Source organism: Sarcophilus harrisii, chromosome 3 (assembly GCF_902635505.1).
Source record: "Sarcophilus harrisii chromosome 3, mSarHar1.11, whole genome shotgun sequence".
Classification (NCBI taxonomy): Eukaryota; Metazoa; Chordata; class Mammalia; order Dasyuromorphia; family Dasyuridae; genus Sarcophilus; species Sarcophilus harrisii.
In genome coordinates, this window is record NC_045428.1 from 546,190,697 (window position 1) to 546,214,009 (window position 23,313).

Genomic DNA, 23,313 nt, shown 5'->3' on the forward strand with positions numbered 1-23,313 from the left:
AGTTGGTCCGGAGGTCCCATTCTCCCCTCCCCCCAGTGCTGCCAGTGCCGATCCGTGGCTGCCATCTCCTCCATCCTCTCCCTCAGGCTGCCTGCTTCCCTTTGCCAGGCTGTCCCCATGGCCTCTGTGCCCTGTCCCAGGGAGCCTGTGGCCCCACCCCCCCAAGCAGCAGCAGGTGCCCCTATCTCATGATGTCATGAATGCCCAGGTCCCCATTTCCCTCTCTCTAAAGGGGGGTCAGATGGACGGTTCTAATCTGCCATTCTACAACCAGAACATGGGAACTGGGGGCGACCCCGGGGACTCCGGGGTCCCCAGGGAGATTGCAAAGAGCCTCACCGTTTCAAGAGCACCTCCCTCAGGGAGTCAGCCACAGCGCTGCGCACCTGCTCCCCCGAGAGCTGCAGGGGTGGGGCCGGCCCGGGCAGCGGCTTCTCCTTGGGCGGCCGCTTCTTCTGTTCCCTCACCTTGGGCTCAGCTGAAAATACAAGAGGAGCATGTGGCCTCGGGGGACACGGCCTCCAGGGAGAGCAGAGGGGTCTCCATCCACGGGGACCAGTAAGTGTCTGAGGCAGGATTTGAACTCAGGGCTTCCTAACCCCAGGTCCCATCCAAAGTCTCATGACTAGCAGCCGGGGGTGCTGGGACCTGACTTCCACCTTTCTCCCACCAGCAGAGCACTCGCTCCCACTCACCTGGGGTCTGTGGCTTCTCCACAGGTGTGGGCGCAGAGGCTTTGCCCACCTGAGGGGGCTTCTTCTCCCCTTCACCAGAGACATCTTTGGTTGCCTTTGGAGCTAGCTGTAAGAGCAGAGATGAGTGAAGACTGGGGAAGGCAGAAGGAGTCCATGAGCAGAAACAGGTCCCCAGGAAAGGCCCTGAGGCCAAAGGAAGGGCCCGAGTCCCTCCTCCCTCTCCATGTTCATCCAGTCATCGCTACCCCTACTGTGTGCGGGCACTAGAGAGGCAACTCAGCAAAAACACCATCCACATCTTCCCCGAGCTCCTGCTCCTCCAGGTCAGAGGGAAAGTCCACCTGCTCACCTTCTTCCATTTATGTGCTCTCTTTCCCTTCCACAGGTAAGGCAAGCCTTACCCAAACAAGTGCTCCTCCCTCCTCTGCCACGCCCGTCCCACTGTGGGATCGCTCCCATGTTTCCCTCACAGACCCTTTGTGTCTTCTCTTTGTAATTTCTGCCCACTGCTGCTGGTTCTGTCCCTTGGACCAAGCAGAACTCACTCCCTTAGCCAAGCCATAACCCTTTAAATATTTGAAAAAAGCTGTTCTATCTTTCTCTCCTCCAGACTGAAACTTTCCCCTCCCTTCTACTTATTCTTCTGAAGCACAGCTTCTAATCTCCTGGACATCCTCCTTAGGATTGTCAATGTCCTTCTTCAAATGTAGCTCCAGCACCCACCCTGGAGTCAGAAGGCCCTGAGTTCTAATCTGGCCTCAGACACAACACTTCCTGGCTGTGGGACCCTGGGCAAGTCACTTAACCCCAAAATAAATAAAATGTAGCTTCAAAACTGAAGAGGATGCTCCAGCTGTGATGGAGTTAGAGCTGTATGAAGCGACACCTCCCTCTTCTGGATTACCTCTTCCTAATACAAAAAGCTAAGGAGACTTTAAGCTGCCAGCTCACACTAGTGATCAAGCAATCTACTTGGAGCCCCAGATCTTTTTCACATAGACTGTTATCTATCCTTCTCTTTCCCACCCTATTCTTGTGCAGTTGGACCCAAGTGTAGGACTTTGCATTTATCCCCTCAATATTCTACGATGCTTTCCTTAGTTGTCAGAGTGCCCTCAGCTGCCATCCACTGCTCAGCCTCCTCCCCAATAATGTGCAAGTGGTCTGACTCGAGGGCAGGATTTTTCCCACCGCACCAAATGACCACCCTGGATTTCTGGCTGATGACTGATACATGAGAGGTGGGGTAAACTTAAAGGTTTGGCCCTGGACCTAATGGTAACTCCCTCTTGCCCTAGAAGCAGACCTAGCTTGCAAGAACCAGCACAGAGGGAAGGAGCTCACGTATCAGTGTCAGAGCTTCGCCCCTGCTTACTCTCTGTGCCCTTCTCCTAACCCTCTCAGTCCCCCTAGACTCTCAGATTCTTCTCTTTTCCTTGGTGCCCTCCCACTGCCCTGAGTCCTGTCTGTCACAGTGGGAGACATGAGAAATTTCCAAGAACACTCAAAAACTCTGCTCTAAGAGCAGAGAGGCTTTGCCCACCAGGAAGAGCAAAGTCCCATCTGGGGACTTGGTGGTTAATCCCTGGCCTCTGGCCTTGCTGATCACGGATGTTTGCTAGTGACTCCACCCCCTCCACACATCCGGCTGCTGCTGCGGGAGCTAAGGCATGATTGTGGGGGGGCTTTCTGGTGCCCGAAAGGTCAGGACTGTAGCCCAAAGGGCTACCTGTCTTAGCCTTTCAAACTCCTCTGCCAGCCACTTTCTCCTCTCCTAGTGAGGAGCAAGACTTCATCTGGGCCCTCACTGCTTACCCCCATCCTGTTCTCCAGCCCTGCCTGCCACCATTGCGTTCCCAATACAGCATCTGTTCGAGCCTCCTCTTCCCTTCTCTGGCCAACTTCCCAATACCTCCCCACTCCTGGGCCCCATGCTTCCCTGAACAGAGGCGCCATGGTCAGTCTGAGAAGCTCCCTCTTCTTCTGACTTTCAGCAGTTCCCTCTATGTCCCTCCCCTTTGCTCCAGTCTCACAGAAGGATGTTGAGCTCCTTCTCTGGGCCAGTTGCCCTCCTGTATCCTTGGTCCCATCCTCTGCCAGAGATGGCATGCCCCACGGAGCAGCCTTTTTTGTCCTAACTTTCCCCTTCTTCTTATCCCAACTACTGCTCTGCTGCCTGTGAACCTGGGGCTACAAACCCTGCACTTGACCCCCTTAAGCCACTGCTCTATGCTTGCCTCCCTTTCACAAGCTGAACTCCCAAGAGACACTCTTTGTGTCTCACTTTTTTTTTTCTCATTTCCCACTGCCTTCTTAGCCCCTTGTAACTGTCTCCCTTCCCTACTACTGGACTGAAACGTTATCTCCGAAGCCACTAGGGAGCTCTTTTCTCAGGCCTTGCCCTTCTTGACCCATCAACAACATCCGGCCCTCCTCTCGGGGTCTCACCATCGGCTCCGCCAATCAAGCTTTCCTTGTCCCCAAGGTGTGGGACTTCTTCCCAAGCTTCTGTCCTGGACCCTGGTCTCTGATGCCCTCCCCTGGAACTCTCCCCAGACCCCCCAACTGAGCTTCTGTCTCCAGGCAGTGGACCCCCAGATCTAGGGATCCAGCCTCATCTGAGTTCCAGGCCCTGAAGGACCCGTGCCTCAGTGTGCCACGCTTTCCTGGACATCGCCTGACGCAGAAGTCACCGGCTTCCTCCGGACCCCGCTCCGCTCCTAACGTTCTACTCTTCTCCTGCAGGATCCTCGACCTTCTCCTCCTGCCCAACACTGATCCTCTCTTTAAGACTTTTCTTCCTTCCATCCCTCCACGAGACAACTGCCTTGCCCCATTCGGCCTACATGCCAGTCCCTGTGCCAGGCATGCAAAGGAAGGCAAAGCCAGCCCTGCCCTCTGGGAGCTCCCAGCCCCACCAGGGAGCCAACGTGCAACGCCTCCGGACCAAGGCGGCCAGGCTGGGATGCTCACCGCTCCCTAAGCATTATCCCAGAAGCACAGGGTTGACCGCGTCACCCTTGCTTCTGGAGCTTCTCAAGTTTCCCCCTGCCTTCAGAATCCAGTCCCAGCTCCTGTGTTTCTTACGTAAAGTCTTCCGCAATCTGGCTCCTGCCCACCTCCCCAGGCTGAGCACACATCCCTCCCCCTCACACGGTCCCAACGCCAGCCAATTTGGCCGACGTGGTGCTTCCTGCACAAAGCGCCCCATCGCCCGCCCCCAGTCTTCCCGCCGGCTGTTCCCCCTCCCTGGAAGGCTCTCATTCCCCCATTTGCCCCTGACAAGTCCCAGTCCCCTTCAAAGTCATTCCAATGGCGTCTCCTACTTTCCTGACACCCCCACTTGCCAGTGCTTCCTTCTTCCCTGCCTCCTGCCCCCAATCACTCTGAAAAGCATGCTTTCTGCAGAGCCTACAGTTACTCTTCTGCGGACAGCGCCTTTAGCAGAATGGAAGCTCCCTGGGGGGGGGGAGGGGGGGGAGGGGGACTCTTCCAGTGTCTAGTGCCTAGCACACTGGGTGGCCCTGTAGGCCCCTGATAAATGTTTGGTGGTCGATTGCACACAGAAACTCAAAAGAAACAGAAAAAGACCTCAGAGACCGTCTAATCCAGGAGTCCTCAAACTATGGCCCACGGGCCAGATGCAGCAGCTGAGGACGATTATCCCCCTCACCCAGGGCTATGAAGTTTCTTTATTTAAAGGCCTACAAAACAAAGTTTTTGTTTTTACTATAGTCCGCCCCCCCAACAGTCTGAGGGACAGTGAACCGGCTCCCTATTTAAAAAGTTTGAGGACCCCTAATCCAACCATGCCTGATGGGAGCCATTCCTGTGTAATATTCTGGACACCTCCCGTGATGGGGAGCTCAGATTTTTCTTTTATAACACAGTTAGGAAATCTCCCCCTCCCACAAAGCCAAAAGATGCCTTCCTGCCTCTTCACCTCATTTCTTCTGGTACTACCTTCTGGAGCTAAGGAGAACAAATCTAATCTTTCTCCCATGTGAGGACCTTTCAGACACTTAAAATACTGTGGTTCTATCCTTCCTTGAGTCTCCACTCCTCCAAAATAATAATATTTATAGATATGGTACCTAGGTGCTTTACAAATATTATCTCACTTGAGCCTCACAACTTCCCTTGGAGGAGATCAGTGCTATTACTCCCATTTTACAGATGAAGAAACTGATAAAAATAGAGGTAAAGAGACTTGGCCAAGTTCACAAAGCCACTATGTACCTAAGGCTGTATTTGTATTTAGGCCTTCCAACTCCAGGTCCAAGACTCTGTCCACTGCTCCAGCTATATGCCTAACCCCAGATCCTTCCACAAGGTCGGCTGGACCACCTTGGTCACCTTCATCTGTGTGTCCTCTCATTTGTCACTATCCTTCCTAAAATGTGGAGTTCAGAACTTAACATAATACTCCAGACCTTGTCTGTCCAGAACAGAGGACTCAGCTCTGGGAACCATTAACTTTGAATCAGAAAATCTTCCAGGTTACCGTCACATCGAGTCTCTAACACACTGCCAGATAGTTGTTCAGTTGTTTTTTAGTCTTATCTGACTCTTTGTGAGCCCATTTGGGGTTTTCTTGGCAAAGATAAATACAGCGGTTTGCCATTTCCTTTTCCAACTCACTTCACAGAAGAGGAAACTGAGGTAAATGGAGTGGATAGACTTGCCCAGAGTCACACAACTAATAAGTAATATAATAAATCTGGGTCTGGATTGAACTCGGGAAGAGGAGTCCTCCTGACTCCAGGCCAAGTATTCTATCCACTACACCACATGCATAGAGAAAAGAAGGAGAATCTTTTCCATTGACGAACTCACACTTTACAAAGGGTGATTCTGAAGATGTCAAGAAACACTTCTGTCAATTGGAAATTCTCCCAAATAGAATGAGTTGCCTCAAGATGATGGGGAGGTTCTCTCTCACAGCATGTAGGCCTTCAATTTCGTGGAGGTACCAGGTGAACTTGGGAGGCTGTCACTGGGTCCTAAGTCAGAGTTGCTATAAATAGCCCCCCTTTAGAGCACGTTGCACAGTTTACAACAATTTTTATCACAGCTACTTGTGAGATGGGCACTTTAGCAATTAAGTACTTTGGCTATGTTGGAGTGGACATTCCTCTCCAAGATCCCTCCCTCTGCCTCAGTACATCATTTGTGGGGGCTGCCTTAGCTGAGCACCTCCTCCCCACATTCCCTCCTTGGCCAGCCTCTCCACCATAGATTAGCTCCTGGATGGCACACAGGGTACACACATACAAAACGCCAAATGTCGACCAGACTGCCCGCCCATGGAAGCCTATGGTCACGTCCAACAGCCCAGGCTTCCCAAGCCTCACCATTTCCATTTTGCAGACAAACTAATGTTCTCTTCCTGAACCTGGGATTCCATCAGCCCATGGAGTACCCCAGAGAGCAACCCAGCCAGGGAGCAGCCCAGGAAGTAGCCCAGAGAGCAGCCCAAAGAGCGACCCCACCAAGGGAGCAGCCAGATAGCAACCCAACTCAGAGTCCAGCCCAGGGAGCAACCCAGAGAGCAATCCAGAGAGCACCCTGGGAGGCAGATAAGTACTAGTTTTGTCACTTAAGAGTTAGGAAAACTTGCATGAGGCAATGAGAAGGTAAAGGACTTCCAAGGATCAGGACTTGAACCCAGAGCCTCCTGGTTCCAAAGCCAACTGGCTTTCTTCCCCCTAGACTGTGCCATCTCTATTGGGAGACCAGGACCAGACTCAGACACAACTACTACTTGTTAGAGCTGAGAGTGGAGCCCTATTCTCCCAACTCTTCCAGAGCTTTTGTCTTCACCTTGTGCTGTTTTTCCCATATTCTTCTGATGATTTCTTCCTGTGAAATCAGCCCCCAAACATGACCCCTTTTTCCCCTCAGAAACTCATTCTGACTTTATAATTTATTTTAAAGATCTCACTGTGAAAAAAAATTAAGGGGGAGATAAATGGGAGAGGTAAATTTTTGTTCATTGAGAGAACAAAATACCATTTAAAAACCTCATTGTGGTTAGCTTTGCTCTATAAATGAGGTAATGAATGAATGAGCCCAAGAAAAAGTATTCAAGCAATCAAATCAATCAACCAGCATTTATCAGGTGCCTGGCACTGGGAGACCTCATACGGCCTTTGGTCACAATTCTGAGCGGGGTCCGGGCTGTGCAAGCAGCTTTGCTGCCTCCCCTGTTCCCCTCCAGTGGTCTCGGGCCCCCAGAGCTTCACTGTTTACCTCCCGTGACTTGACAAGCCCAAGCAGAGGGAAAGGCCATCCCTGGGGGCAGCTCCGATGGGCAGCTTTGCCAACTCCAAATTCGCCCCTGATACGGACGAGCAGACAGACTCGAAATTGGCTTGCTGATCAGTCAGGCGTGGCCCTGCACATCAGCGAGAGGAGCTGAACCCAGACTCTCTTTCCCAGTTCCCTTGATGGAGAACTGACTTCCTGGGCATTGCAGACACAGTAAACTGATCTCTGGCTCTGGCCACAAGCCCAGCCAAAACCTTGCAACTGCCTCCAGAGAACACACCCAGAATCCCGCCAGCCAACCCAGAACCGAAACCTCCGGGGACCAGAATCTGAGGCTCTTGGAGCACACCTTCCCCCAAACCCATAGGGGTCACCCCCTCTCCTGCTCCCTGTGCTCTGTGTTACCACTTCCCCTAAATGTTTATGCCCCAGGTAAAGAATTTTTGTTACAGTTCTGATGAAAGGCACTAATCCCAGGCAGAATCAGTTCCACAAAACCTGAGGGACATTTCCCCAAAAAGCAATGGCTGCACAGAACCTGGGGACAATGGAAATTTTATCTGTATGGCTGGCTGGCACACAGTCAGTGCTTCCTCTGCCCCCCACTGCCCCCCCCCCCCCCCCACAGAGTCTGGCTTTTCCCAAGAACAAGCCTCCTGAAGCCGCCTTAAGCCCAGATCCCTGCCCTGCCTCGGGCCACGTAGGGATCGATGTGGCCAGGAGTTCGAGGGACAGCATCCTCCTGTGACTGCAGCGAGACACAGCGAAGCGCACTGCCCTCAGGGCCATCTCTGCTTGGGCACTTCTCAGCTGGGTGGTCCTGGGTGAGTCACTTCCCAGGGATGCTGGAGAAGTGGAAGCTGCTCTCAAATGCGCTGCTGTTGCCGGGCTGTTGGGACAGAACACCACTGATGAGCCTGCCTGTGTCCAGCAAGTTCATCTCTTCTCTCCCCAGGGCAAGCTCCAGATCCGGGAGGTCTGCCTTCTCCTGCCTCACCAGGAGCCCGGAGCCAGAAGAGCTGTGGCGGGTCAGCCAGCTCATTGCCCTAGGAAGGCCACGGATTGTTAGACTGGGGTGGGGTGCAGCTGTTTGTTCTTTGTTCTCCCAGATCTCCAAGACATCAGGGAGGTGATGCCATGGGGCAAGGGAAGGAAGCTGTGCAAGGGCACCAGTCTTTGCCTTTCCTCTGGAGCCATTTGGGCTGAGGAGCCAGATGCAGATCAGGGCTAGAGAGATGGCTCTGGATGCAGTGGGAGACCCTGGGAACACTGCTACCAACTCTTTCCTAAGCTTCATATAGTCCCTCACACTGGGTTATACAGTAGTTACTTGATAGATAGGGGAAGGGGAGAAAGAAGAGACAGAGGGGGCGGGGAAGAGAGACAGAGACAGAAAGAGACAGAGAGAGAGAGAGAAAGGGAAGAAGAGAAGAAGGCACCATATGGGGGGGCCCAGAGTCAAAGGGCTGTTATCAGCTGTCAGATGGCAGGCAGATGGGATGAGGCGAGACTCAGGAGTAAGAAGCATGACATGGGCCTCCCTCCCTGGCAGGGCTAGGTCCCCATGAGCTTCAGGACTAATCGGCCCACTTGGATCAAAGAGGGAGCCCTGGGCTGTTGCCCATTAATGGGGGATTAATGGGAGCTGAGGAGGCTGCTCTGGTAATCTGGGGTCTGGTGCTTTCCCGAGACAGAAGGAACAGGAGGATGAGGTGGAAGAAGGGTGCCACATCTTTGGGAAAGAGCAAAAAGCAAAGATCTCATTGTGGGGGCTTCGTGTAGTTTCACAGAGGGACACCAGACCGTGGGTGCCTAGCCCTGGCCTTTCTCTGCCCAGAAGAGACCCTCCTGGAGCCAGAAGCAGCAGACTATGGCCAAAGAGCCAAGCCTTTCACAGGGGGGCAGTGTGGCCCAGTAGCAAGAACACTCGGTTCGGAGTCAGAAAACCTGGCTTAAAAGCCTGACTTGTGAGCTGTGTGACTGAGAGCAAGACCCCCCCCCCGCACTGTGCCTCAGTTTTCCCAGAAGATGAGGGGGCAAACAAGGAAATCTTTAAGCTTCTTTCTGTCTCTGAAGCCTGTGATCCTAAGCAAGCAAAAAGAACCCAGTCAAATGCACAACTCCCGGGCCAGGTCTGTCCCCCCATGTTCTGTGACTGGTTTTCTCAGGCTCTTTATTGCAGGGAATGGCGGCTGTGGGCTCCTCCCTTCACCCATCTCTCCTTCCTCTCGCCTTCTCCCTGCTCACTGCAGCCCCCTCCTCCAACACCAGAGGAAGTCGACATGAGGATATGACAGATGCCCAAAGCAATATTTGTGAGGATAACAAAGAACTCAGGAGAGCTGTTCTGTGGAAAAGGGCAGACAGCTCCTGATGAGTACAAATGCCAGCCACTTACGACAAATCATGCTTTGGGGGGGGGGGACATCTGACCCTGGCCAAGATCACAGAGGACCGTGTGTTAGCTGGAATCTGAGCCCAGGGAGGGAAAAGCAGGAGCTTGGGATACCCCCAAAAGGGCTCTGAGAGAGCAGCCTCGACCCAAAGTCCTGGGGGCCCCACAGGTCTATGATATCCCCACTCCAAGGGAAAGTGAGGGACAAAGAAACCGAGATTTAAAACCGAACCAGCTTCCTCATTTTTACAGATAAAAAAACTGAGGCCCAGAGAGTTAAGTAATTTGTTCAAGGACACAGAAATAGGAAATAGTGAATCAGGATTTGATCCTTCCTTCCAAACCTAGTACTCTTCCCTCTGTTCTAAAGTGGATCACAGGATTCAGAACTGGAAGGAAGCTTAGGGATAATCTTGTGGGATTCTCTCCAATTGACAGCACAAGTGGAGCTGAGATTTGCTCTCTAGCCCCCAAGTCACTTTTTAGCCTGGGATGCTCCTGAAAAAGGTAAGGCTGAGGGAGGAGCTGGGCACTCCCCCTGGCACTGCCAGCAAGAAGCCTGGCCCCATGGCACAAATGGCCAATCCCAAGGAGGAGAAGAAAAGGACTTTGAAACCTGTTGCTCTCTATTAATTACAACCCTGATCACATTCATTAGCCAGGAAAACAATTATGTTAGCAATATTCATTAGCCAAGAAAGCAATTAATAAGGCAAATGTCTTCAGCTATTGATAAAGAAAGAAAGAAAGATATACACACAAAACCCACAGTGACTATAACCAGCAGCAGTCTGTTCTAGGATAAACAGATGAGCAAACAGATGGGAAAGAGCTTGTTCTCACAAGGTTCTGGGGAGACACGTGTTTTGGGAACTTTAAAACTCTACCAAAATGGGAATTCTTAATGTTTCCTGGCATTCAAGGCCCTACATAATAATCTAATACCCTCCTGTACTTATGGACTTCAGTGTTAAATGGCACCAGCCTCCTGCTGATTCCCTCAAACCCATCCCCTGGACCCCACCATATTCCTTCCTGACTCTTTGCTCAAGTCATTCCTCAAAAGATTAGCTCAAATGGCATCTCCTCCAGGATGCCTTCCAGACCTCAAACAGTCCTTTGTCTTATCTCATGTTATCGTGTATCATGTAATGTTACATATGGGATATTCTGTATCCTAGTTATCCCTATGGATTTCTTAACTCTTTAACAGACTGTGAATACTCTGGGAATAAAGATTCATGCGAACTTGGCTTATCCTACATAATTTGGTATAGTGCTCTGTACATAGTAACTATTTGCTGTTTCTTGAATGACTGAATTCTGAGAGAAAGGAAGAAAGGGCTTGATATTATGAATGAACTGCTTCTCCCTGAGCCCTACACACTATGGGACCAGCCCTGTCCATGCACATTGACGTAGGACTCCCTTACCGCTTTTTCCTGGTGTGAACCCCTGGCCCGAGCGGAGGAAAGCTGGGATCCCTGGGAAGGTGTCTCTGAGCTGGCTATCGAGAGGTCCTCCAGTTCTTCCAACTGTGGGGGCTGTTTGGGTTCCCAAGCTTGGCTGACTGCCCCCAGGAGTCTGACTGACGACCCAGACCCTAACTGAAAGAAGAAAAACACATGTGGGGAAGAGAGACTTCCAATATTTGTTCCTTTTTCAGGGAAGAAGGGTCTTGGGTCACAGCGGCCCAAAGCCCAGTCCCCTGGCTTCTCCCCTGTCCCCAATAACTGCCAAACAGTCAGGCCTGAAGAATTAAAAACAAACAAAAATGGGCCAGGCTCTCAGTATCACCCTCACACACTTACAGCCCAACCATGAACTTGGGGAGGGCAGATGTCAGCCACTAAAATCCTAATACTTCAACGTCTCCCTCAAGCTATTAGGCAGTTCCCTTCACTTTCCTCCAACTACCCAAACAAACTCTGACCTGCTCCTCCCTAGCCCAAAGGAGAGAGAGCCAGGCTCTTGGTGGGAAGGCCTGTGTGACAATCCTCCCTGTTGGGCTGATTTCTCTGAACTCTATCAGGCTGGGAGCCCCTTCCGAACAAAGACTGCTCCGTACCTGAGAGAGGATGGGTTGGATCACTGAGCTACTGTGTGTCTCACTGCTCAATCCTGCAGAGCCCAGGGCAGGGCTTCTCAAGGGGCCTGAGTCAGACCTGGGACCCTGCCCCCCTCCAGGATCCCGTTGCTCAGTCCATTGAGGAAGAAACCCTTTGGAGTTGCTAACTCCACTCTTTCCTGATTAGCACAAATTGGATTCCTGTGATTGGAAGGGACCTCAGAGGTCACCTAATTCAGTTCACCCTACATTTTACAGATGGGGAAATTAAGACCCAGTGAAGTAAAGGGACCTGGCCAAGATCACACCATCGGCAAACAGCAGAACTAGCACTGGAACCCTGGTCCCTGGCAAAGCACCGGATTTGGAGCCAGTGTCACGGAGTCATGGGCTGCAACCCCTGTCCTGCCACTAAAAAGCTAGGTGACTGGACCCCTTCCTTCTCAGCTGTAAGATACAAACACAGTCCCAGGGGGTCTTCCTCCAGGCTCCAAAGCCTACGGCTCCAAGCTGGGTGACTTTTTCTGCCGTACTACATTTCTTGCAGTTCTTGACAGCTTTCTGAAGATTCTCAGAGAACCTTCAGACTTTGTCTGAGAGCTATGTCTGTATGGAATATTTGGGGAAATCTGGGCCAAACAAAGCTGGTATTTTTTTTAAGCAACGTGGCCCCAGAATAAAACACCCACTTCTGATTCTTGTACTTCTGCTCTCTCTGCCTCCACACTACCCCACGTGAACTGCAAGGTGCCATCTCCTTAGCCCACCCAAACCCAGCCTGAAGAAAGTGGGGGGAAAAGAACCAGCTCCCACAGAGGTTTAGAACCCCCCTAAGCTCAACTCAGCTCCTTCAGGTATCTCCCTCCTTATCAGGGCACAAAGGAAACCCAGTGGCTGTTCCCTGACTCTCTTTTCCCTCTTTCCCAGTGGATGAACTTGGGGAATTGCTTCAGCACACTCTCAATAGGGGTGACCAAAGGTTCTTACATATGACTTTCCAACCTAAGGATTGGCAATGACCCCACAAGCATCTTCCCAACAGTTTTGGAGGGAGGGGTGAAGGGTAAATAAGTGCTAGGAGGTAGAGGAGATGGTGGGATGAGGGAAGAGCAGGAGAAAAGAGTGAGCAGCTGGAGAGAGAGGGAGGAAGTACAAACAGCCATTCTTGAGTTAGGGGGTGGAGGGGAGACAAGGGCAGGGGCAGAGAGCAGCGGACGTCCCAAAGGTGCCAGGGGCCAGACGCGGGATGAGACCCAGAAAGGTCCCAAAAGGCCTCAGAGGCACACCCAACCAAATGAGCCAGGGTTCCCCAGGAGCCCCAGTGGCTTTGTACTTTGACTGCCGACAACATTTGAAGAATGAACAAAGTGAGAAAACAACAAAAATGGGAAACCTACGTAACAGACAAGCTTCACGCCATTTGGCAGACGCGGCAATGTCCGCTCTTCCTCCTTGGAGAGAAAAAGAACAAACAGAGATTACAATGCAGTCCAGTGGCCCTCTGAGAAGGGAAATGGCTCCTGTTCGAGCGGCGTGCTTGGACACCAGAGAGCAAATTGGCCAGGATGCGGCCACAGAAGAGCTCTCACTAGGCCAGTACAAAGGGGCCAGAACACGGTGGACAGAGCCCGAGGACTGGCCCAAGAGCCTGTCGGGAGCATGAGGAGAGCCGTCAGCCCCTCCAGCCTCAATCCAGGAGAACAAAGAAGCTACCACAACAGCTCAGGCTTTCCCACATGCCCAAGGAGGCAGTGATGGGGGAATGGGAGGAGCAATACAAACCAGGCTCACACTTCCAGCTCAAGACTTAAAGCTATGTGAGCAAAGATAAATCATCTCGTGTCTTTTAAACCCAGTTTTCTCATCTGCAAAATGGGGACAACAGTGCTCACAAATTGCTGTAAAGAAACCACTTTGTAAACTTAAAAGCACCATAGAAATTGAAATTAGCATTAACCTCCCTGGCTTGATTTTCCTTATCTTTTAAAAAATTATCTAACCCTCACCCTCCATGCATAGTTAAGAAACTCATCTCCTTCCCTTCTCCTTTAATTGTTAATGACCTTTTATATTTAGGTCATGTATCCGCTGGGAGCTTGTTGTAGTATATGATGTGAGATGCTGGTCTGAAGCTATTTTCTGCCAGACAGCTGTCCAGTTTTTACAGCAGTTTTTGAAGAATAAGGAATTCTTATTTCAGTACAAATCCCCATTCTTCAGAAAGAGGCATAGGGACAAAATAAGATGTCCAAAACACCTTATATATAGTGGGTATTTAAATAAACCTAAATTAGCTCTTCCTGAAACTAGAAACAAGCATGATGGAGAAATTAAAGCAATGAATCTCATATCAACATATTAACCAAAACTACTTTTATGTGAAAAATGGAACAGACGATATCTTAAAAATATGGCATGGCCAAATGGGAAGGTGGACAAGTCATCTACTAACAGTGAGGGGTCATAGATGGATGGACAGCCTGAGGCTGCCCCAGAAGCCATAAAATATTCAAAGACCCAGAGAAGAGTATCCAGCTCTTTCACGGAGAATTGGTAGAAATCAAGGGATGAGCATCCAGGAGAATAAGAAGGCAAGTGATCTGCCCTGGTGGAAGGGAGACCCCCAGGGAGATCACAGGCCCACTGCTTAGTCATGAATCCGCTATTATCTCATTATTGGTTTTAGAGACAAACACTATCCCCATCCCATCCCATCCTCAGTCACAGGAAACCCATCAGTCTCACTAAACAATTTACCTTGTTTTCCACTCTAAGCAGCTTAACTTTCCCCATGCTGTCACTGTTTAATCTGTTTGACAGATTTTTGCTTCTGTATAGAGACTCAGATTTTTTTTTTCTTTCTGAATCTGATTTTAAATTCAATTAATCAATTGATGGGAATTTATCCTGTACGCCAATATGCCCCACATTGGTTGTTGCTGGGGTGGGGAGGGTGCAAAAAACAGCATTCCCATAGTTACCTCATAACCATTCTCCCAACAGCTTTGGGAGGGAGTATAAGAAACAGTATCTCTATTCACAGATAAAGAAACAGAAGTAGTTTCCCCAAGATAACCTGGACATCGGAGCAGGGACTCAGAGAAAATGCCCTTTCTGCTATATCCCCTGCCCCTACAAGAAGGACGTGACGTGAAGCCCTTCCATCCTTGCCGAGGCTTGACTCAAACACAAGAAACAATTAGAGAATAGCACAAGAAAGCATTTGGTACCCTATTTAGCTAAGAGGGCAGAGGCGTATATAACATTCAATTAGAAAGATTTCCATCAAACATGATTAAAATTCAAAAGAATATTTGGTGTTTGAAGGAAGCCTGGATATGGGCCAGACTCTTCAGGCCTCACTAGCCCACAATTAGCACTTCTCCTCAGCGTGGAACCAGCCTGAGGAGCCCTGCCTCTGGATCCGGGGTCTTGGAAGGGGCTGCAAAGGACTTGAGCAGTGTCTAATGCAAGGCCCTCATTTTACACAGCAGGAAGGTGAGCAGCCAAGATCATCCGTTGGGCTTCTCCCTTCCATCCAGGACTGGCTGCATGCAGACAGACAGACCCGGGCCAGACCCACGGTTCCTTAATGAGTCCTTAGGGTCCAACTCCAGAGCTGCTTTGTAGCCCCAAAGACAACTTCTCTCCTATAGGATGTCCATGGACGGCAGGCCTGGCGGTGCCACAGACCCCGTTTTGCTGAGCCCAGATTCATGCCCGGCCAATTAGCAGGCGGTGCCCTGGCAGGCTTGCCATGTTCCAGCTCCAGGCCCGCAGGTCTAACGAGGGCTCTGGCTGCGTGTGTCCCCACCGTGTGACAGGAAGCAGAACAATCAGACTCACTGCACCCATACTCAACCACCCCCACACTTCCAAGACAGCCATTCTTTACATCACACGGTTTCTGGAAAACTCACATCTACAGAGAACGCCTCTTCCCCATAGTACCGATAAACAAAGGTCTCCGGGCACTGTTCTGGCCATGGCTCGCAGTCTGCTTCTCTAGGGCAGAGCAGGAGCCAGAGTTTTCGACTTCCAAGGGAGGGGGATGTGATGAGGGTTGGGGTCTGGAGGCCTCCCCTCCTGCTCCTTGGCTGGCTCAGTCAAAAGCCTTCCTCTGCTCCATAACCCAAGAATTCCCAATCAGGAAGGGGCTTCTTCATTCTTCTGCACCCCAGAGACGCCCTTTCCCTGGAAGCATTCTGAGCACATAACACTGTCTCCTGCTGTTTTCCAAACATCACCAGATGAGAAATCTATTCACTTCAGTTCAGACGTTCAGCCACCCTGATAAGAGGCAGCTGGGGGGAGCGCAGGCTCCCAGGGTCAGTCAGAGGCCCTGGGGTGCCGTCCCTTCTCCACAGGGAGTCTCTCCATCTTTGGAACCGTTTCCTTCTAAGACCCAGTCTCTGTTAGCTCTGTATCCCACCATGCACAAAGGAGCCCAGGGCCTAGGCCTTGGCACTGAAGGTCACAAAATTCTAAAGAGACGGTCCCTGCCCCCTCAGGGTTCAGAGGCCAGCAGGATGTTGGGGTCCCAGCACAGACAGATTATCAGACAATGATCCATCCCCACACATGAAACAAACTTCAAGGTACTTTGAGGAAAGGGTCATCAGGAGAGGGAAGAGGGGAGAAAAAGTGGGGGGAAGTAAGGAAAAGAGGGAAAGAGGAAAAAAGAGAAAAGTGGGAGGGGGGCTCTGAGAAGTCACATAAGTTGGACTTTAAAGGGTAGGTTTAAAAACATCCAAATTACTTTTCTATAGTCTTTTACAAAAACAGTTTCTGAACTAACAGAGCTATGAGGTAGGGCACACAAATATCTTCCCCTTTTTACTCGGAAAAGCCTGTCCCATCACACTGCCTCCTCTATCCTGCAGGGTCCTTGGACATCCACTTTCTGCACTCTGACCCATAACTCTGATTACCAACAGTGTTCCCAAGAGGCCACCGGGCTCTTAAGTTGTTCATTTCAAAGCTTTTCAGAAAAAGTCAGTTCTCTTATTTCCAGCACTAACAGGAGACAACTCCCAAATGACCCAAAAGCCATTTCTATCTGGTTTCACCCACTATCTAATTCCCCACAACCACATGCAGACCCACACAGATACCTGCATGAGACACATGCACACACACATGCATTAATTGAGTCTCATCCCTCCATTTAATTGCATCTCAAGACTTCCCCGCGTCTGTGGTTCCCTCATTGTGGGCAGGTGAGGCAAAGTGCCCCAGAACTGGAGCCAGAGGCCCTGGGACCCCATCCCAATCTCTCTGCTTTGCTCTTCGTGCAAACCAGGGAAAATCACTTTTGTGTCTCTAGGAATCAGTTTCCTTGTTTGGAAAATGGTGCATTTGTCGGGGGAGTCCCTGTCAGGCCTCCCAGATCCCCTCTCCACATTCTGGTAGGCAAGTTCATGAGTTGTAGCCAAAACCATAATCTACCCGTCGGTCAGACTGAGGGGACCCTCGGTCACTGGGCTAGCCTAGTTATAGAATCGCAGCCCCTCCAAACTGGAAGGAGCACCTGCAGCCAACCAAGCAAGACCCAAACATAGCTGCTGGTCTTCCCAGCCATCCTCTTTGCCCTCTCTGAGCACTTACTCTTCTCTGGGTTTCTATGACACTCCTCCATCCCCTCCAAACCCTACCCCCAACAAGGCTGAGCTGGAGACATTGCCTCTGACCAAGGGTTCAATGCTCAGGAGCATTTTCACCTTGGAAATTAGTGAGTGCTACAAATGAGCACTTGATTTGAGACTCTGTGGACTGTCTGGACTTTTAGGCCACATAGATGCAGTTCCTGGGGTCCCTGGCGCAGCTCTCTCCGGTCTCCCGGTCAGGCCGTCCTTCTGGGCCACCTTTGCTGGGTCTTTTTCCAGACCCGTACTTTGCGCTGGAACCTCTTCTGCTCTCTCCCCATGACCTCATCGGCTCCCAGGCCTTTAATGATCCTCTCCAGGGAGATGACTCACACATCTACAGACCAGCCCTAGGAGCTCCTCTGAGCTCGGTCCTGAATCACCAACTTGCCAGTTGACCTTTCCCACTCGATGCTCCCCAGACATCTCCAACTTCACACGTCCAAAACAGATGATCTTGCTCCCAAAGTCCAGCCCACTCTTGACCTTTTCTGTTTCCATCAAGGGCAGCACCACACTTCTGGACTCCCAGCTTCCTAAACATGTTTTTCTCTCCTCTCCTCTCCCAAATCTTGCCTTTTCTCCCTCCATATCACTTGCATCTGACTCCTGAGTCACAAGCCCTCTGAGAGACAAGCCCTCATCACCACCCTGCCTCAGCGGCCCCCCCAATGCATCCTTCACCCACATGTCAAAGGGCAGATCTGACTGCATCATTTCCCTAATCAACAAACTCAGGGGGCTCCCATGGCCTCCAAGATCAATTCCCCGCAAGCCCCGGCTCCAGTATCCTTCCACACTGCTCCCCTTCTGCACTCCACAGCTTCAGGACATCGGCCTCCTCAGCCATGTCTGGGCCTCCGCGCTAGCTTCCCTCACATCCAGAAAGTGCTCCATTGTCCTCACTTCTTCCACAACCCAGCTCAAGCTCCTACTTTCCCCAAAAGTCTGGGTGCTTTCCTTCCCAACCCACCTTAAACCCTACATGACTTTATCCTCCATAGCAGACCTATCTGTACAGACTTAAAAGAAGAGACTTTCTGCTGTCTTGGTTTCCCCTGTGCCTAGTCCAGTGTCTGGCAAGCAATTGGTGATTAACAAATATTTCCGGCTGCTGATCAAGCGTGAGCCATCCCCGACCCGGAATCCCCTCTACAATCCAGATGGTGAGTTTTCTCTGCAGCTTCTCTGTTTCAGTCTTCCACTCCCTAGCTTCCTGACAAAGGCAAAAATTCTTCTCTGCCTTTTCAGATTACTTTTATTCTTTATTGTCTTGTAGAAGTCCATTAAAAAAAAAAAAGCTCCATTTTCCCTGAGACCTTATGCTGTGGTGATACGTTCCTGGAGCCCCCAGCAGGGAGACTGACCTGAATTAAAGGACAGCTTAATTGCTGGCAGAAACAAAGAGTTCACCAGCTATTCCCAATCTCTTCCTTCCCTCCAGGCTGGCTGGGCCCGAGCCCTTCAACCCCTTGTCATTCCTGCTGCTGCTGCCCCAGAGAGCAAGCTCTGCTCCTGGCCTTGTCTTACCACCAGTTTCCTTCCCCTCTGCCTCAATACTAGGCTGCCTCTTTCTTCAGCTCTGAGTCCTCTGTTCTCTCCCTTTCTCCTCAGCTCCCTCTGCCCTGTGGTTCTAGTTGGGAGACTGTGTGTCCATCAGGAAGTCCGTATCTGAGATCTTTCCAACATGGCCCCAGCCTGTGGAAGCCCAGAGTCATTTCTAAATGATGACGCAGCATTGGGGGCCAGTGGCCAACACCAGGGGAGATGGCAATGGGTGCTGAGCCACAAAGGGAACAAGGAAAATCTCAACAGACAAGTGTAATGAGTGACACACACATGATATTTAGAGCTGCAAAAGACTTCAGAGGAGGAAATGGAGAGAAGTTCAGTGACTTGACCAGTTATACTGGAAGTAAAATGGATCCAGGATTCAAATCAAGGTTCTGACTTGGTGCAGGGAGGAAGAATCCCACCAGTTCTAACAGCTAAAGGGAATAATCTGCCAAGAAAGAACCAAAGATTGACTGCAGTTTTCTTTCCCACCAAGCCGATTTATATTCTTTCAGAACCCACTGAAGGAACTTGTGGGAGGAGAAAATTTTGTAATGAGCTGTTACAAGCCAAATTTCTCCACTTTTCAGGCAGTTTCCTCATCATCCCATTGAGTGTGTTACTGCATCTGTTGTTGCTGCTCAAATGTGAGGACAAACAAGCAGGACTCCTCTTGAATGGCTAAGTCATCTTTACCCATTGATGCTCAGAGCAACCAACAGTAAGGCAAAGAAAGGTGCCCTCTCCCATTTCAGGCCTGTTAACCCCCAACACTCTCCCCCTCAGAAGGCCCAGACCCCAAGCTCTGCTCCATGGGGTGACAAAAAGCATGCGCTGCCTGACAGAGGACAAAGGATGGCCAGTGTCTTCCCTGCATGAGAAGCGGCTCGCCAATGACCCCCAATTTATCTGGAGAGAGCCAGCAGGTGACTTCTTCCCTGCTGTCCATGCTGCCCGCCAAGCATCCCATCACTCTTTTGTGGCAGCAAACAGCTTTCCTCTGTGGGAATGACAAGGATCTTGCCATTGATAAGAAGACCCCCTCACAGATAAATCATCTTAGAAAGATGCATGAACATTGCTCATTCCATACCAAAAATAAATCCACCTCTGATGAGAAGAAAAACATCAGATGGACTAATATCCCTAATCCCTTGCTGTTGACTAACTCACAATATCATCCTGGTCCCTCACAATCTCGCAAAATGTTAAGATCTAGGAGGACTTTCATAACATACATTATTAGAGCATACAACGCTGAACATTAAAAACAGAATATTAGAACTGGAAAATGTCCTCTAAAGAGACAGAGGAGTGGATGAGATCAAAAGTTGCCCAAGAGCCATGAAAAACCAACTGCAAGTCCCATCTCTGATACATCTAGTAAATATGGGCAAGTTACAGCCCCAATAAGCAGCTGAAGAGCAATTTATGGTTTGATGAAAAGGGCTTTCTCACTTGGAGTTCCTGAGGTCCTTGAACCACAAGAAGAAAACAGAACATTGAAATATCAGAGCTAGAAGGGATCTAAGAATGTTAAATGTCAGAGGCAGAAGGGCAACACCAAATGTCAGAGCTGGGAGGGCATTAGACCACTGATCAGAGCTGGAACACAGAAAGTCAGAGATGGAAGGGCTTTGGAAGACTGAATGTCAGAGATGGGAGGGCTTTGGAACATAGAATGTCACAGCCGGAACACAGAAGGTCAGAGATGGAAGGGCTTTAGAACACTGAATGTCAAAGATGGGAGGGCTTTGGAACACTGAATGTCAAGAGATGTGAGGGCTTTGGAACACTGAATATCACAGCTGGAGGGACCTGACAACATAGAATATCAGACTTAAAAGGAACATAAGAAATCAACTAGCCTCATCCTGCCATTTTACAAAGGAAAAGTTGGGTCTCACCAAGGGAGTGTGACTAAGCAAGGTCACAGAACAAGTCAGAGGCAGGACCAGGACCAGAACCATTTCTGGGCCACCCCCCCCCAGTCTTGTTCCTTTTTTATTCCTCCTTGTTTCTATCCTTGGGCCTGAAGTGACCCCACCGATCCTAAGTACGATGAGACAGAGGGCAGCATCTCCAAGCTCTAAATGTGCTGGGCAAGAGTACCAGAGCAGAGAGGACAGATCTAGGAAAGGGAGGATGATAGAGAGGAGAGTTTGAATTGCTCTTATCAGAACCTGCTCATGAGAAACTTCCTAGATGAATGGTCTCCCTGGGTCTAATCTCTCACTCAATCAATGATCACTACTGCCCCAAAAATCTTTCTCCTATTCCATATGTTCATAATAACCTGCCCTGTTTTTAAAACCTTTCATGGCTTCCTCCTCCCACTTACAACATATCTAAATTCCTTAGTCTGGCATTCCCAGCCCTCCATCTCTCCTGGTCCTCCCAGCCCTCCACAATCTCCCATCTCATTAATCCCCAACTCCTACACAGTCAGTTTCCTCATTAGCCGGACACTGCTGTGTCTGTGCTGCTCGCTCGGATGATTTCTTCAAGCTAGAATTCCTTCCCCCTTCTGCCCTTTGACTTCCTTTCAGACTCTGCTAGCTCCAATCCTCCTGATGACATTCCCTGACTGACCCTGGGAGAGACCCAGGCCTGGACCTGTCAGTATTCTGGGGACCTGGCTCCATCTCTGCCTTGAGCTGGAGGACTTTCACCCCTAGGGATTCATTGACCTCTAATCCAAAACTTGAGATGTTTTAGCTTCCTCCTCTCTGTAAATCCCTGCACCTGAATCCCTGGGCTAAGAGACCAGCTGCCTTGGAGGATGCCCGAAGTCTGGCCTCTACTCCCTCTCTCAGGGCTCAGAACCCGTGGTTTCCTTAGTATGGGGGGGTACATGATCCCCCATGTCTGGAACTCAGTCCCTCTTCACCTCTGTCTCTTAGAATCACTGCTTTCCTGCACGACACGGCTCCAAAGCTCCCTTTTATGGGAAGTCCTTCCTGGAATCCCTGGTTGCTCATGCTTTCCCCTCTCAGATTACCTTGCATCTATTCTTTATTATTTTGTACCTCGTTCTAGACATGTTGTCTCCTCCACCAGAATGCCATTTCCTTGAGGGCAGAGACGGTTGCTGCCTTTCTATCTTTGGCCCTTGGCACAAGTCCCTGGCACATAGGAAGCATCTACTGAATTTTATAGCTTGAGCTGAGCATGGATGTGGCTGAAAATTTCAATCTGGTATGGGTCTTTTCAAATTTAGTCAGGCTATTCCTCGGAAGGCAATTACACAGTTAATGGCTGTTAAAGGCCCCAACCCTTCCCACAGCTTGGTAAAGCTGCCATGACATCTGCTCTGCTGGTATGATCTTCAAGGAGCCAGGGTACTACCTCCATACCCAGAGTGGTGCCCAAGGACAAAGCTTATGGAAGAGGAGTCAGCTACAAATGAGATCATAGATCTATGTCAGTGGTAAAGAACAGTTCATATTTCTATAATACCTTAAGTTTTACTCAGCACATCCTCCACAATTCTGTGAAGTAGAAAGGGAAAAGATGTTTATTCCCACTTTAAAGATGAGGAAACTGAGGTTCGAAGAGATTAAGTGTCTTGCTCAAAGTTACATAGGGAATAAGCATCAGAGGTGAGATTTGAACCCAAGTCCCACAATAGCATTCACTTTCCCAATGGTTTGCAAAGATCAAAAGAAATAACTGTAAAGCACTTAGCACAGTCCTTGGCACATACTAGACATTTTATAAATATTATTATCCCATGAGTATATATTTCTATTATAGCATATCTATTTGATTTTACTTGTCATTAAAAATTATATCTTCCACTCCCACCAAATCAGACTCCTCACTCTCCAGAGGTTTTTAATATAAAGTCTAGGAACTTTGGAAACATCTTTTGATAACTGTATTTCAATAGAATTAATTTTTCTTGTTCTATTTTATTTTCTGCATTTGGGGACATTTTTCGGAAAAGCCCATAGGCTTCTCTAAAAAGATCCAGGTCATTCACATATTTCATCTGTGCACACATCCTGGACCACTACAAGCACCTCTGGGTATTACTCATCTCTGTGGTCAGTGTAAGACTAAGCTGTTCCTCAGACTGGGAGGAACTGTGCTCAGCCAAACCTCCAAGACCAGTGGGCACTAAGGAAATCAGTTACTTAAGCCACATCTCCTACCCTGAGCACAGCATGTTGGAAAGAATACTAGAATCCCTCTGGAATCTCTGTCTGGGTCTTGGATTGGGAATAGGGGGCAGCTCTTGTCACTGAGAACAACTATAAACAAGGTCGATACTCACCATTTGGGAAATGGTTGAACATGTCATGGTACATAAACATAATAGATTGTTATTGTGCCATAAGCAATGGTGACCATGGGATATTCAGAGAAGCTTGAGAAAACTTGTATAAAATGATGCAGAGAGCAGTAAGTAATTCTACAAGAGCAACATATACAATATGTAAGTAAAAATGTAACTGAAATTAATGCAATGACCAATCCTAAATCAAGGGGTCACATAATTATGGATGCCGAACATGTCACAGACAGCTAGACATAATTGCTATATTAGTTGGTTCAGAAAATTTTTTTTTGAGGAAGGAATATTAGGGAGGGAGCATGTAGGCAACAAATGAGTGTGTTGTGAATACATCAAGCCTTTTTTTTTTTTTTAAGAGAAAAAAAAAAGAACCGATTTGGAGGTCA

The 23,313-nt window shown here is 49.6% G+C and overlaps 1 protein-coding gene across 1 annotated transcript in view; it reads right to left on the reverse strand.

Annotated features, from left to right (window-relative positions):
* Positions 1-23,313, reverse strand: part of SPOCD1 (SPOC domain containing 1) — a 39,697-nt gene that overhangs the window by 8,194 nt on the left and 8,190 nt on the right. The window contains exons 3-6 of the mRNA XM_031962266.1: positions 12,826-12,879; positions 10,794-10,967; positions 696-801; positions 340-478 (exon numbers count right to left, since the gene is read on the reverse strand). Of these exons, the coding sequence (XP_031818126.1) occupies positions 340-478; positions 696-801; positions 10,794-10,967; positions 12,826-12,879 (473 nt within the window). The remainder of the gene's footprint in view (positions 1-339; positions 479-695; positions 802-10,793; positions 10,968-12,825; positions 12,880-23,313) is intronic.